General features: G+C 44.8%; 1 protein-coding gene across 1 annotated transcript in view; it reads right to left on the bottom strand.

Moving 5' to 3' along the window:
- The window catches only part of MYOZ2 (myozenin 2), a 142,169-nt gene that overhangs the window by 82,105 nt on the left and 43,552 nt on the right, over positions 1 to 16,512 (bottom strand). The window contains exon 3 of the mRNA XM_040347172.1: positions 753 to 840. Coding sequence (XP_040203106.1) covers positions 753 to 840 — 88 coding nt within the window. The remainder of the gene's footprint in view (positions 1 to 752; positions 841 to 16,512) is intronic.

Below are 16,512 nucleotides of genomic sequence, written 5' to 3'. Positions count from 1 at the left end.
ATTATTTATTTATTTAACTATTTACCTTTGAAACCAATAATAAACACTCGCGGCCTTTATCATCCAACAAGTTGTCTGTTGTTTCTTATTTATTTAAAGTATTAAGGGTATGTTCCATCTGCTTTCCCATGGTCTTTAGGTTACTGGAGCTGATAAATAGTCCTATACCCACCTCTCCTTCCTTGAGAGGACTATTATAACATTTTGCTTATGCCCTTTACTTGTTTACTCTTTGCCCCCTATTTTTTTGATCCAGTCACCTCTGTGATTAATCTATGTCTTGGTGTTCCCAAGTGTACTGCTGTGTACCCATTATATAGTCCTCTTCAACTTTGGCTCTGCTCCACTAAAGTTCTGGCGTTCGTACTTGTTTCCCTTGGAAGCAGGATGTGCTAGTACTGCTAATGTTAAACACAGTAGTGGATTTTGGTCCACAGATTCGAGATTTCCAATCTGTGAAATGTTTATTAGGATTGTGTCACCTACTAGTCCTGAACCATGAAGACTGTTTATGGGGCGAACACTAAACACAAAGATGAAAGCCAATACCATTACAATATCCATCAGCTGTTGCTCAGCTTCATTCTATTTCAGCAGTTGTTCATCTGAAAATAAACCCCAAACAGACAACTACAAAGGGCTTGGCTGCCAAGAGAAGCCTGATATTTTGAGAGGGTACGGACTCAGTCAGAGACAACTTATTCAGTAGATTTCTAATACGCCATTCATGAATGTATGTAAGTTGTTTGTACCATTTCCTTGGATTTCCCTCATAATGGCTGAGGCTTGCGCCTGTCTTTCTTTCTGCAGGGAGCTGTGTGATAGCATTTTCTTTTCTCGCTGAAACAGAAATGGAAAAAGAGAAAGTCAGGCAACTGAAAAGAAACCATATACTGCCATCAGATATACATTTTGGTAACATTACAGTAACCTGCAGAAACAAATCAAATTCTGGATCACTATTGTTATGCCACGTACACACGGTCGTTTTTCGGCATAAAAAAAAAGAAAATTTTCATCATGATAAAAAACAACGTTTTTCCAACTTCATCATTAAAAACGATGTTGCCCACACACCATCGTTTAAAAAAAATGACCTAGCAAAGCGCGGTGACGTACAACACGTACGACGGCACTCCTAAAGGGGAAGTTCTATTCGCCTTTGGGCTGCTTTAGCTGATTCCTTGTTAGTAAAAGACGATTCACGCTTTTCTGTCTGTTACAGTGTGATGAATGTGCTTACTCCATTATAAATGGTAGTTTTACCAGAACGAGCGCACCCGTCTCACAACTTGCATCTGAGCATGCGCAGGTTTTTTACGTAGTTTTAGCCCACACACGATCATTTTTTACAACCCGAAAAACGGCATTAGATTAGATAAAGCATTCAGACCCCCTTAAAATTAAAATTTTCACTCTTTGTTATATTGCAGCCATTTGCTAAAATCATTTAAGTTAATTTATTTTCCTCATTAATGTACTGTACACGCAGCACCCCATATTGACAGAAAAACACAGAATTGTTGACATTTTTGCACATTTATTAACCACTTGTTTACTAAGCACATATACCCCTTCCTGCCCAGGCGAAATTTCAGCTTTCAGCACTGTCACGATTCGAATGACAATTGCGCGGTCGTGCGACATGGCTCCCAAACAAAATTGACGTCCTTTTTTTCCCACAAATAGAGCTTTCTTTTGGTGGTATTTGATCATTTTTATTTTTTGCGATATAAACAAAAATAGAGCGACCATTTTGGAAAAGGCACAATTTTTTACTTTTTGCTATAATAAATACCCCCCCCCCTCCCCCAAAAAAAAAAAAAAATCTCAGTTTAGGCCGATACGTATTCTTCTACATATTTTTGGTAAAAAATAAAAATCGCAATAAGCGTATAGTGATTGGTTTGGGCAAACGTTATAGCGCCTACAAAATAGGGGCTAGAAGTATGAATTTTTTTTTTATTATTATTATTATTTTTTACTAGTAATGGTGGTGATCTGTGATTTTTGTCAGGACTGCGTTTTTACGGCGGACACATCGGACACTTTTGATACATTTTTGGGACCATTCACATTTATACAGCGAACGGTGCTATAAATATGCACTGATAACCCCTTCCCTGCCAGTCACATTTATACAGTTAACACTAGGGGGCGAGGAAGGGGTTAATGTGTGCCCTGCTAGGTGATTCTTACTGTGGGGAGAGGGGACTGACTGATGTTTGTCCCTATGTACAAGGGACACACCATCGGTCTCCTCTCCCTGACAGGACGTGGATCTCTGTGTTTACACACAGAGATCCATGTCCCTGTATCTGTGACTGCCGATTGCGGGTGCCTGGCGGACATTGCGGCCGCCAGGCACGCGCATCGGCACCTGAGTGACATGGCGGGCGCGCCCCCCAGTGACTGGAGGCCGTATATAGATGGCCTCCCGGCATTTTAGAGCCACATTGTGGCCGTAAAAACTCATCGGGTAGGTGGGAAGTGGTTAAAAAAAGAAAAACTGAAATATCACATGGTCCTAAGTATTCAGACCCTTTGCAGAGACACTCATATATTTAACTAAGGTGCTGTCCATTTCTTCTGATCATCCTTGAGATGGTTCTACACCTTCTCATTTGAGTCCAGCTGTGTTTGATTATACCGATTGGACTTGATTAGGAAAGCCACACACCTGTCTGTATAAGACCTTACAGCTCACAGTGCATGTCAGAGCAAATGAGAATCGTGAGGTCAAAGGAACTGCCTGAAGAGCTCAGAGACAGAATTGTGGCAAGGCACAGATCTGGCCAAGGTTACAAAAACATTTATGCTGCACTTAAGGTTCCTAAGAGCACAGTGGCCTCCATAATCCTTAAATGGAAGACGTTTGGGACGACCAGAACCCTTCCTAGAGCTGGCCGTCCAGCCAAACTGAGCTATCCGGGGAGAAGAGCCTTGGTGAGAGAGGTAAAGAAGAACCCAAAGATCACTGTGGCTGAGCTCCAGGGATGCAGTCGAGAGATGGGAGAAAGTTGTAGAAAGTCAACCATCACTGCAGCCCTCCACCAGTCGGGGCTTTATGGCAGAGTGGCCCGACGGAAGCCTCTTCTCAGTGAAGCCACATGAAAGCCCGCATGGAGTTTGCAAAAAACACCTAAAGGACTCCAAGATGGTGATAAATAAGATTCTTTAGTCTCATGAGACCAAGATAGAACTTTTTGGCCTTAATTCTAAGCGGTATGTGTGGAGAAAACCAGGCACTCCTCATCACCTGTCCAATACAGTCCCAACAGTGAAGCATGGTGGTGGCAGCATCATGCTGTGGGGGTGTTGTTCAGCTGCAGGGACAGGAGGACTGGTTGCAATCGAGGAAAAGATTAATGCGGCCAAGTACAGGGATATCCTGGGTGAAAACCTTCTCCAGAGTGCTCAGGACCTCAGACTGGGCCAAAGGTTTACCTTTCAACAAGACAATGACCCTTAGCACACAGCTAAAATAACGAAGGAGTGGCTTTACAACAACGCTGTGACTGTTCTTGAATAACCCAGCCAGAGCCCTGACTTAAACCAAATTGAGCATCTCTGGAGAGACCTAAAAATGGCTGTCCACCAACGTTTACCACCCAACCTGACAGAATTGGAAAGGATCTGCAAGGAGGAATGGCAGAGAATCTGCAAGGAGGAATGGCAGAGGATCCCCAAATCCAGGTGTGAAAAACTTCTTGCATCTTTCCAAAAAGACTCATGGCTGTATTAGATCAAAAGGGTGCTTCTACTAAATACTGAGAAAAGGGTCTGAATACTTAGGACCATGTGATATTTTAGTTTTTCTTTTTTAATAAATCTGCAAAAATGTCAACAATTCTGTGTTTTTCTGTCAATATGGGGTGCTCCGTGTACATTAATGAGGGAAAAAAATAACTTAAATGATTTCTGCAATATAACAAATAGTGAAAAATTTAAGGTGGTCTGAATACTTTCCTTACCCACTGTATGTAATTGTAGCACCCTCCTAGGTAGGTGTTAGATTGTGTTTTTTAAATGCAGTGTGGCTGCAAACTCTGGTCACTGTACCCATATAATCTGCTAGTTATGGTCCGCTTAGTGGGGTAGATTCAGTAAGAGTTAGGCCGGCGTATCAGTAGATACGCCGACCTAACTTGGAATCTGCGCCGACCTAAGTTTAAGTGTATTCTCAAACAGAGATACACTTAAACCTATCTAATATACGACAGCTTGCGCCGTCCTATCTTAGGGTGCAATATTTAGGCTGGCCGCTAGGTGGCGCTTCCATTGCGGTCGGCGTAGAATATGTAAATCACTAGATGCGCCTATTCACGAATGTACGCCCGGCCGGCCGACGCAGTACAGATACGCCATTTCCGTAAGAGATAGGCCGCCTAAAGATAAACATGCCCCCTAGGTGGCATAGCCAATGTTAAGTATGGCCGCCGTTCCCACGTCGAAATTCGAAAATTTTACGTCGTTTGTGTAAGTCGTCCGTGAATAGGGATTTACGTCATTTACGTCCACGTCGAAACCAATAGGCCCGTGCGGCGTACGTTGCCGCAATGCACACTGGGATATGTAGGCGGACGGCGCATGCGCCGTTCCAAAAAAAACGTCAATCACGTCAGGTCAAACCAAATTAACATTAAACACGCCCCCTCAGCCTATTTTGAATTAGGCGCCCTTACGCCCGGCCGCTTTAGGCTACGCTGCCGTAACTTAGCAGGCAAGTACTTTGTGAATCATGTACTTGCCTCGCTAACTTACGGCGGCGTAGTGTAAAAACGATACGCTATGCCGCCGCAAAGTTAGGACGCCCTTTGTGAATCTACCCCAGTGTGTTTAGCTGCTGCTAGTCTGTTCTATACCTTCCTCTGTATCCAGGAGACTTGAGAAGTTTCCGGATAGTAGCTGAGAAGCTATGCAAATGGCAGCATGAATATTGGTTAAGGCCTGGCCTATCCCAGAGAAGCAGGCTCTGAAGGTGGGCTGGGAGACTGTATTTATTCAATGAGCAGACTGAGCTCTGGTTCTTGTCCCAGAGTGGAGGAGTTCAGCCTGAGGGGGGCACGCTGCCCTCTCATGCACAGACTGCCATGTGGAGGCCTCAGGTGGATGACCTGATGGAAGATTGCAGAGACTTGGGTGCTTAGAAGAAACTGACTGAGGGGAGCTGTCTACCACAGATCTGTTTGGCATCACTGGAGGAGTGGAGGGCATCGCTTGGAAGATTGGAAGGACGCATCCATCTGTCCTCGGACCTTGTGAGTACAGATATTGGGAAAATCTTGGATACCTTGTGCTTTAGCTACCCCCTGGTTCCTAGTATAGTCAGCTGTGGGTCTGCTAAAGGGGCACCGACTGGTGTCCTGAAGAGCTCTGCGCAATTATTGTCCACTAAAGAGAAGGGACTCTACTTCTAATTAAAGCAGAAAGGAAGATTAGGTCCTCAGTGTGCATAGTTCTCATTCTTGGAGTATCCCACCACTACCCTCATCCCTATCCAAGTTCTCCAAAAATAAAAACAAAAACATCATCCCCTAGACTGGATTTTTGGGGAAAGAGAGAATGAGCCTGCCTTGTGCCTGGCTGCGGGGCTGAAGTGATTTCTGCGGCTCCTCTAGTAGTAGCACTACATAATAAAGATATCCCTGCAAAGCAAACAAGTAATACTAATGTGCCCGTGCTAATATTCCTTTAGGTTGAAGACATAATTTTGCTGAAAGATTCTTAGCATATGGTACAATTCTAAAGCTGACCATACACCTATAGATTACTTGCAGATTTTCTATGGTTAGATGGAAACCATATTGCACAGTGGGGCAAATCATTAGTAAGACCTCATCTGGAATATGCAGTTCAGTTTTGGGCACCAGTTCTCAAAAAGGACATCGGAGAACTGGAGAAAGTGCAGAGAAGGGCAACCAAACTGATAAGAGGCATGGAGGAGCTCAGCTATGAGGAAAGATTAGAAGAACTAAATTTATTCACTCTTGAGAAGAGGAGAATAAGGGGGGATATGATCAACATGTACAAATATATAAGAGGTCCATACAGTGAACTTGGTGTTGAGTTATTCACTTTACGGTCAACACTGAGGACAAGGGGGCACTCTTTACGTCTAGAGGAAAAGAGATTTCACCTCCAAATACGGAAAGGTTTTTTCACAGTAAGAGCTGTGAAAATGTGGAACAGACTCCCTCCAGAGGTGGTTCTGGCCAGCTCAGTAGATTGCTTTAAGAAAGGCCTGGATTCTTTCCTAAATGTACAGAATATAACTGAGTACTAAGATTTGTAGGTAAAGTTGATCCAGGGTAAATCCGATTGCCTCTCGGGGGATCAGGAAGGAATTTTTTCCCCTGCTGTAGCAAATTGGATCATGCTCTGCTGGGGTTTTTTGCCTTCCTCTGGATCAACTGTGAGTATGGAGTTGGGTGTATAGGATTTTACTGTGTTTTTTATTTTGTTTTTTTATTTTTTGTGGTTGAACTGGATGGACTTTTTTCAACCTGACTAACTATGTAACTATGTAACAACTGGGCATCTGACACACTAAGACTGGCATTACACCTGTAGATTATCTGCAGATTTTCTATGGTTAGATGGAAAAAGTGCAACAGATTTCTCCATGTACGCTAAACTGTGTGGATGGAGGAATCTCCCACTGGGCCAAGCTTCAGCATCTTGCTAGTCGGCCCCGCTGGCTCTCAACCTAGACAATGCCTCCACCCAATCAGAATGTTCAGATATTGTGAGAGCAAGCAAGGCCGACTAGCAAGATATGGAAGCTTGGGCCAGTGGGAGATTCTTTCATCCACACAGTTCAGAGTAGATTGAGAAGTCTGTTCCACTTTTTCCATCTGACCATAGAAAATCTGCAGATAATCTATAGGTGTATGGCCAGTCTTGGTGTGTCAGATGCCCAGTTGTGCCCCACTGTGCAATATGGTTGCTTCTGCCAGACCCTGTATCCTGTACATAGCGGTCAATGGAGGAAACCACATAGTGTGTGTGGGGCAACACCAGATACTCCTGGGAGAGTAAAATGCGGAAAGTCCTTGAAAAAAAGTTTCTTACTTCAGCCAAGAGAAGTTTAGGCAGCAAGACAGTTAAGTATTTATTTAGAACTAAAATCAAGATTTTTTTTAATTAGGATATAATTAACAAGGGTTACAACCCATCTGATTCAGATTGGGGAGATTTCCCTCCACTTTTCATCCGATTACCACAACAGGAAGTGGGAAGAAATCCCTCCAAACTGAAGGAAATCCTGGGGTGTCACCAGGGTCACTAAATGTGATTGAAACATTTCTTCTCTATTACTGCTCTGGTATCAATCCAAAATGTGTGATTTACTTTCACTTTCGAAGATAACTGTAAACAGGACAAATAGGGATCACAAATCTTCTTAACCACTTCAGCCCCGCACCATTTGGCTGCCAAATGACCGGCCACTGACAATTGCACGGTCGTGCGACGTGGTTCCCAAACAAAATATTTTTTTCCCACAAGAGCTTTATTTTGGTGGTATTTGATCACCTCTGCGGTTTTTATTTTTTGCGCTTTAAACAAAAATAGAGCGACAATTTTGCTATAATAAATATCCCCCAAAAATATATAAAAAAAAGTTATTTTTCCTCAGTTTAGGCCGATACGTATTCTTCTACATATTTTTTATAAAATCGCAATACAAAATAGGGGATAGTTTTACGGCACTTTTATTATTATTTTTTTATCGTGACTGCGACATTATGGCGGACACATAGGACACTTTTGATGCTTTTTTCAGACCATTTACATTTATACAGCGTACAGTGCTATAAAAATGCACTGCTTACTGTATAAATGTGACTGGCAGTGAAGGGGTTAACCACTAGAGGGCTAGGAAGCAGTTAAGTGTGTCCTAGTAAGTGATTCTAACTGTTAGGGGCGTGACTACGAGTGACACGTCACTGACCGCTGCTCCCGAGCAGAGGGAGCAGACATTCAGTGCTGTGTCACCAGGCAGAATGGCAAAATGCCTCGTTTACACTGGCCACTCCCTGTTCTGCAGCTCTGTGACCCGCATGTCTCGCGGGCACGGGCACGAAGCTCGTGGCAGGGGCGTGCACGCGCAGCCGCCGGCGCACGCGCACCTGCGCCGTGCGAAATTCAAAGTGACGGAAATACATGTCACTTTGCCTAGCCGTGCCATTCTGATGATGTATATCGGCGTCACGCGGTCTTTAAGTGGTTAACAAGGGCACAGACAGCAATAAAAATCTGACAGGTGTTCTAATCCCTCTGTCTATCCAAAACTAACAAAAAGGTTTACCTTTTTTTCTTGCTTTGTAAGGATGCCTTGAAGTCATTTTACAGAAAATCTGTATTTCCTTTTGAAACTGCTGTACTTTCTAAATCACTGACCTGGAACATGGATGCAGCTGATGCAGTTAAAACTCTTGATTTGCATACCAGTTCTGGGTCAGTAACTAACAAAATAGGGAATTTACTGTAACACCATGACAGCCAGGCTACTAAACATTGTCAGAAGGAAGGACCAGGAATAGCAGTGTACATAACGCTCTTAGCACAGGTTTCCTTTTGAAGTTGGATTCTTGTTGCCCCCTGTACTGATTTGCTGAATAGTCACAAACTTTCCAGTGCAGTGAAAGTATGTGCAAATAAAGACAAGCCATTATTTTCAGAACATTTCACACATAACAGTTCATTTTTCAGGACAAGCTTTTACAATCAATTTTTCATCAGGTCACAGGAGTACTGATATTCAGAGATTTAAAGTGAATGTAAAGGAAAAGAGCGGCCCAAAACCACCTCTTCTGGGGTCCCCCGGTTGTGCTCTTGGCTCCTCCTCTTCTCCATACTCCACCATAGGAAGCCGCTTCCGATGGGGGTGCATGTGTCGGCTCTCTCCTGAGTCAGGCTAATGTACATCCCCGTAAAGTAAACAAGCCGCGCAAATATCGTGATAATTAAAACATCAAATCAACTAGCATACAAAATTATGACGTAGTGCCATTATTGGATTGAAATCACTTAAAGCGAATGGGTTACCCCATTCACAATATATTTTAATGAGTCCCAGTGAAAAAACAAAAATTGAAAAATACTGAAAAAAAACGAATGTCTTATTTTCAAAAACAGGACGCATCAGATGGTACTTTGGTGGCTTTAAATATACTGCTCTCCTTCAAATAAATGGTGACATCAAACCAAAGGGAACCACAGAATAGTGAAAAGATAGAAAGGAAATCCTCCACCTTCCAAACACACTGCCTCTTACCGAAAAGGGAAGATCCCAACCAGAGATCTTCTGTTGGCGTGTGGCTTTCTACCCAGCCTAGGGGTCTATGCAGCAAGATATCCGGTATCCAATAGCTCTCCCACCGCTCACAGTTGATCAGAATTGGTTAAAACCAAGGTGAGGAAGGAAAAAAGCTGACATAGCGTAATCCAGTAAAATCATTTAATAACATTTTTTAAAATCGCACTTACAATGAGTAGATACAAATTTGCATGTGCCCCAGGACGAAGTCAATTGTGACAAAACGGCGTAGGGTAGCGGCGTGCTGACGTCATCACTACATACAGTGTCCCGGAGTGAACAGGCTGTGTTAGCCGGCTCGCTACATATTTTCACATGCAAATTTTTATCTACTCATTGTGAGTGCGATTTTAAATATTTTTATTAAATTATTTTACTGGATTTGGCGCCAGAGGGGCAGTTGGCAGTTGGCGCCAGAGGGGTTCTGGCAGAGAAAGTTTCCCCCAGCAGCCAATTAGAGGAGTTTTTTCCTTGCAGGGCATGCTGGGGGAGAGTATATCTGTAACAGGGGTCATGTGTTAAAAAATCTTCGTGGGGTCCCCGTTCCAGGTGCAGTATCCACCTTCAGGGTACGCGGATCCATAGACCCCGCCAGCGCGGCCCACCTGGCCAAAGCTGCAAACTGCATCGAACCTCACCCTGAGGAGAAAAGGGACCCCAGTGTTTCGCTGGGTTCCATGACCTGTTGAGAGAATCCCAGTCTGGGATCGGGCGTCCGGACCACTGACAGGTATGCTTGCTGTCATCCGGGCCCTATATAGGAAAAGTCAACTGGGAAGATTCGCTCTCTTTATTCACCTAAGTCCTTTATTGAAATTGGCCTGTGGCAGAGGCCCTAGAGCCGGGTCTGTGAGAGAGACCTGTTCCTCCCAGCTAGTTCAGAGTGACACTTCGGCTGCCAGGCCTATTATAGGGGTCTGTCCGGAGGCACTTTACCCACTCCAAGTAGAGTGGTGACGAGTTACAAAAATTGGTACTATACAGAGCAGTATTGACTGCTCCATTTAATATCCAGGCCTGATACCGCAATGTTCTCTTCTCTTTCCTTCATCAACCGTGACCTTCCCAATTCATGTTGATGTTGGCCGTGTTTGGCCTGGACAATAAAGCATTGAAAACCCTTCCATTGGCTGTCTGCACCTTCGCTCTCTATCGCTGTTCTCACAACTACACCCCTAGACACCGCCAGAGTAACTTAGTAGGCCGATCCCAAAATCAACCAGCGGCTCCTTTGGGGGTGAGCGCTACACTTACTTCATTACAAACCATATCAGGTGATTATATATTAAGTTTGCATTTACTAACTGGTTCAGTGCCCGTTCTCTGTGATAAACTACTGCTACTGGGTACTAAGTATTATTTTCAATGATTTTCTGTGATATTGCATGCTTTGTACACTCAACCTGGTATATCAGAGGGGCTGAAGTTCTCAAAGAGGTTGAGGAAAATGGCAGGGGATCCATCCTAACCAGTGATTCCCATGGGGGTAGCGCCACACAAGTTCATCATTATATAAAGTATATACTGTGTTTCCCCGGAAATAAGACCTACCCTGAAAATAAGACCTAGTGTTATTTTCCAGAGTGCTGCAATTTAAGCCCTACCCCAAAAATAAGCTCTAGTTTAAAAAATGCTTGTACAATCCTATAATCCCCTCTATTACAGTAGTATATACTGTACAATGTGTGTGTTTCTGTAATATAATTGTGCCAAATACCTTCGGTACAGCGCCGCTCTGCGCTCATCTGACCTCCCGCTGCTCTCCTCCTCTTCTCCCAACTGTCTTAGGGGGATCTCGACCCCCCTCTGCAATGCTTGGAGCGGAAAAGTGAGCTTTGGCGCTATAACACTACCTGCCTTGAGTTTGCATGTTCTCCCTGTGCCTGCGTGGGTTTCCTCCAGTTACTCCGGTTTCCTCCCACACTCCAAAGACATGCTGATAGGTTATTTGGCTTCTGTCTAAAATTGGCCCTAGTATATGAATGTGAGTTAGGGACTTTAGATTGTAAGCTCCTTGAGGGTAGGGACCGATGTGAATGTACAATGTATATGTAAAACGCTGCGTAAATTGACAGCGCTATAGAAGTACCTAAATAATAATAATAACAAAGGTATTTGGCGCAAATATATTACAGAAACACAAACATTGTATATTATATACTACTGTAATAGAGTGGATTATATGATTTTACAAGCATTTTAACTTGGTTCACACTGAGGATTCCTGACAGGCAGGGAGGGAGAGGGGGAGAGAAGATAGCACATTACATGGTAAGATCTTCCCCCGAAAATAAGCCCTACTGTGTCTTTTGTTGCCAAAATATAAAACCTGGGCTTATTTTCAGGGAAACTAATATTAAAATGTCTGTCTTTTCCAAAATATAAGTGTAGTTTGTTTCAATACCTTTTTTATAGGTGATTTATGTAAAGGTCTGGATAGAGATAACAGAGTGGAGTATGAGCTCATTCACACCTGGTGCACTGGGACCATGCTGAACAACTTGCTAAGTTCGGCCCCAAACCCTAGACAAGGCAGAAAGTCTTTTTCCCTATGAGGCAAGTTCACACCACTATGTTGCTATAGTGTGTGTTGAATAGTGTTGAGCGGAATACGCCATATTCGATTTCGCGATATATCACGAATATATAGCCGAATATTCGTGAAGTATTCGCTAAAATCAAAATATTCGTGAAATTTTATCAAAACATTTTTTTTGCGAAATTTCGCTAATGCGAATGCGAAACTGATTGCGAAATTTTTAAACATTCAATTTCACCTGCCCTTTGGAAAAAGTGTGGTTTTACGTAATGGACCCTGCAACTAACAAGGTATTAATAAAATAAATACATTATTATATAGATTTGAGGGTTTACTTTGACGAATTTGTATATTGATTAGTTTAATAAATATTGAATAACCATAGATTTGGAAAATACAAGTAAACCGTTTACGTTGACATCTCTTAAATGTCTTTATGTTAAACAGTTATTATTCTCATTAAAGAGGTGAAATGCAAATGATGATGACACGGGACAAAAGATGGAAAATTCTTTGAAGATGTGATACACTGGAAAAACGCACAGAAACACTCCACTCTCTCCTATGACAACTGTGGTAGGAGACCTCTGATTGGCTCTGATGCAAAAGAAGGGCGGAGAAAGTATTCGCGAATATTCGGAAATCGAATATTCGCGATTGCGAATATTCGGCAACATAAAAGGATCGCCTCAGCTTAGCTACTCGGCCCAGGGTCTCTAATCATATCCAGCAATGCTTTTAGACGTCGATGGAGATCACTAGGATGTGATCTGTTTTAAAAAAAAAATTGAAAAAATACGAATATTCTTAGTAGAAAGTGTCTAGCTAGGGGAGAGATTAATACCATAAAAAATAAGTTTGTCCTCCGCAGTACTGCCTTTCCCCCTGCTAGAATTCACAGCCTAGTTATAGTAAGCCAATCTGAGGCTCAGTCAACATGCTTGCCTTGCACTGAGTCAGCAAAGTATAGAGAATGGTAGACATGTGCAAACTGAAATATTTTGTTTCGGAATTTCGGTTCCGTCCGAAAAAATAGGATTTTTTTTGTACTTACCATAAAATACTTTTCTCTGTCATCCATGGACAGACACAGCTCCTTAAATATTGACAAGTGGGTTATGTTCCTGTTCACAGGAGAAGACTAGGCAGAAACATGTTAGATAATTAAACACATGTTACTTTAACAGAGTTGAACAGCCCCGCCCAGACATAACCCTCCTCCCTGCAGTATGCAGCCTCAGTTCGTAACAAGCAGTACAAACCTAAAAAGGAGGGGTGAGTGCTGTGTCCGTTCATGGACAACAGAGAAAAGGATTTTACAATGAGTACAAAAAATCTTTTTTTCTCTTATCGTCCATGGACGGACACAGCTCCTTAAATCTTGACAAGTGGGATGTCACCAAGCACTGTCAAAAACGAGGGGTGGGAACAGTATCAGTAAAACCAATTTAACTTCACCCCAAAAACAAGCAGAGCTCTTCAACGGAGGAGTTGCAACTTTAACCAGCCGCCTGCAAAACCTTGCGGCCGAAAGAAGCATCAGAAGATGCACTCACATCAACCTTGTAAAAATTTGGAAAAAGTGTGAACAGATAACTAAGTCGCCGCCTTGCACATCTGTGAGGCAGACGCTTGATGTCGGAAAACCCAGGAAGCACCAATTGCCCTGGTCGAAAGTGTCGTGAACGTAAAGGGGGCATCCGCCCCCTAAGAGCATAGGCCTGCATGACGGTCTGCCTGAACCACCGAGAAATGGTGGCTGTTGTGGACCCGACACCGACACAAAAAGTGCATCAGATCTCCGAAATGGAGCCGTAGCAGGCAGGTACACCCGCAAAGCGTGTACCACGCCTAAATAATGAAGCGCAACCTCCTTAGGATGCGCCGGCCAAGGACATAAGGATGGAAGAACAAAGTCCTCATTCAGGTGAAAGGCCGAAACCACCTTCAGAAGAAAGGAAGGTTTGCGGGCGCATCACCACCCTATCCATATGGAGGATCAAGTATGGCAATTTGCAATGCAAGGCCGCCAACACAGAAACCCTTCTGACAGAAGTAATGGCCACCAAAAAGGCCACCTTCAGAGATAGTGTCAAGAGAGCAATCTCTCTGATGTTTACAAAAGGAAGGTTCCTGAAGAACCGAGAGCACCAGAGTCAAAACTCATGGGGTAAGAGGTGGGTCAAGAGGAAGAAAGTCATGAGGAAACCCTTTGCACAAAAAGTACCCACCAGAGAATGGGCCATGAAAGGCCACTGAAAAGACACAGCCAAGGCTGAAATCTGCCCCTAATCGGTACTTAAGGCAATTTCCAGATCCACTCCAAGCTTTAAAAACACTGAGTATGTCCGTGGACGGCACCCCATCTTTTCGCACAAAGAGATGAAGGCCTTCCAGGTGCGATGGAAGATCCTCCTGGAAGAAGACTACCATGCCCTCAGCATGGTTGAGATGACCGAGTCGGACAGACCCCGGTCTCTTAAAACCTGGCTTCCAATAGCCATGTCGTGAAAGCCAGCGACTGTACAACAGGATGAAGTATGGGACCCGCATTGGCAACTGCCAGGGAACATCCGCCACCAGGCGCCCGAGATCAGTGTACCAAGGACGCTGAGGCCAATCTGGAACGATTTGAATCATCAGGATCCCTTCGGCCTCCACACTGTGGAGCAGCCGGGGAAGCAACTACAATGGAGGAAAGGCATAAAGTAGCCGAGACTGACCCCACAGGGCCACCAACGCGTCTGACGTGACTGTACAGGGATCACTAGACCTGGCCACGAACTTCGACACCTTGCGGTTGAGACGAAAGGCCAGGAGATCCATGCCCTGTGAGCCACACCTCCTGCAAGGGAGTTGAAACACCTCCGAGAGCTAAGACCAGTCGCTCTGGTCCACTATCTGGCGACTCAGGTAGTTCGCTTGCCAGTTTACCTGATGGAAGACCTAAGCCACAGCAGTGGTGTTGTCCGGCTGAAACCTGATCGGACGACCTTGCAAGCTCCTCGACCACAAGGAAAAGCATAGCCAGATCGCCCAGAGTTCAAGGACATTGATCGGTAGATGGGATTCCGCTAGCGTCCAAGACTCTGGGCCGCCCAGACCCCCCCAGACGCCCCCCTCAACCAGTGAGGCTGGCGTCTGTCGTAATCACCATCCACTTGAAGGGAAGAAACGACTCCCCTGATCGAAGAGCCAAAGACCTCAGCCACCAATTCAGAGACTCTGACTAGATGGCTTACCTGAATCTGACGATCCAGAGACAAAGGAGATTTGTACCACTTGAACAGTATCTCCCTCTGCAAACACGAGTGTGGAACAGGGCATACGGTACCGCCGCAAAGGAGGCAACCAACAGGCCCAGGACTTGCATGCAAAAAACGGAGATATGACTGATTGCGTGATGCCAACAGCCACACTGCAGACTGAAAAGTCTGCAATTTCTCCAGGGGAGGAAAGACCTTCGCCACCGAGGAGTCCAGAATCAAACCTAGGTACTCAAAACGCTGAGTCGGAACCAGGACCACCTAAAATCTTGGAGGGTGTGACTGGCTATAGACACATCCTCCTCTAATTCTAAGCCAGAATCTGCTCTCAGAAGAAAGACGTCTAAGTAGCCCACGATGGCAAGGCCTCGCTGTCCCAGCCAAGCTAGGATCGGTGCAAGCACCTTGTGAAGACACATGGTGCTGATGCTAGACCAAAAAGAGGAGCCACAACTGACAGTGGTCCTCCCTATCGTGAAGCGCAGCAACCTCTGGTGACCTGCGCAAAATGTGGTCTGCAAGTATGCGTCTGTCAGGGAAATGGCCGAAGGACTGGCAATTCCGCCCAAGACAATCATGGCCACCATGGTGACTAAGGTGGGTCGTACTTCCCCCTTGTAACCTGAACAGATCACATGACTAACTTCCTGGTCTATTTAAGCCTGTTGCTGGAGCTGCTCATTTCTGGATTATCTCTTCAGTCTCCTGTGTACCTTGACCTTGTCTCCTGATCTGTGCTTATCCGTTGTGACCCGGCTTGCCTTAACCTTGCTTCCTGATCTCCTGTGTTTGACCCTCGGCCTGCTTCTTGACTCTGCTTCTGCTTCCTGACCACCCAGCTTGACCCTCGGCTTGTACCTGTACCCTGCTCATGTATGACCTTGGCTCGCCCCTGTATATGCTCTGGACTGACTTACCTGTGTTTGACCCCCGGCTTGGCTTCTGGTATCTCCGTTTATTTAAATACAACAAGCTCAGTTCTGCCTGCCTCAGCCATCCCTCAGTGGCTGAGCTCACCAGACTGCAAGCAAGCACCTGGCCTACCGTGCTTCTGTGGGCACTCCGCTTCCTGTTCCCAACTCCAGGGTCGCGCTGCACTCAGCCGCAAGGGGACCCCTCATAGCATCTGGATCTCTATACTCGTTCCTGACAGCGTCCTTGATGTCCAAGGACGCCAGGAACTCCCCCTGGATGGAGCGCAGCTACCACAGAACGAATGGAGTCCCTGCAGAACTACCTAACTCTCATAAAGGCCTTTAGGGCTTAGAGGCCCAAGATTGGACAGACCCCATCCTTCTTCGAGACCGAAAACAGATTTGAATAGAATCCCCGAAAAACTCTCGTCCTGCGGGACAGGTAAAATTACCCCGCAGCTGAGCAAGTCC

The sequence above is a fragment of the Rana temporaria genome, chromosome 1 (assembly GCF_905171775.1).
Source record: "Rana temporaria chromosome 1, aRanTem1.1, whole genome shotgun sequence".
Lineage (NCBI taxonomy): Eukaryota > Metazoa > Chordata > Amphibia > Anura > Ranidae > Rana > Rana temporaria.
The sequence above is the reverse complement of the archived record's forward strand: the minus strand, read 5'-3'. Positions and strand labels throughout refer to the sequence as shown.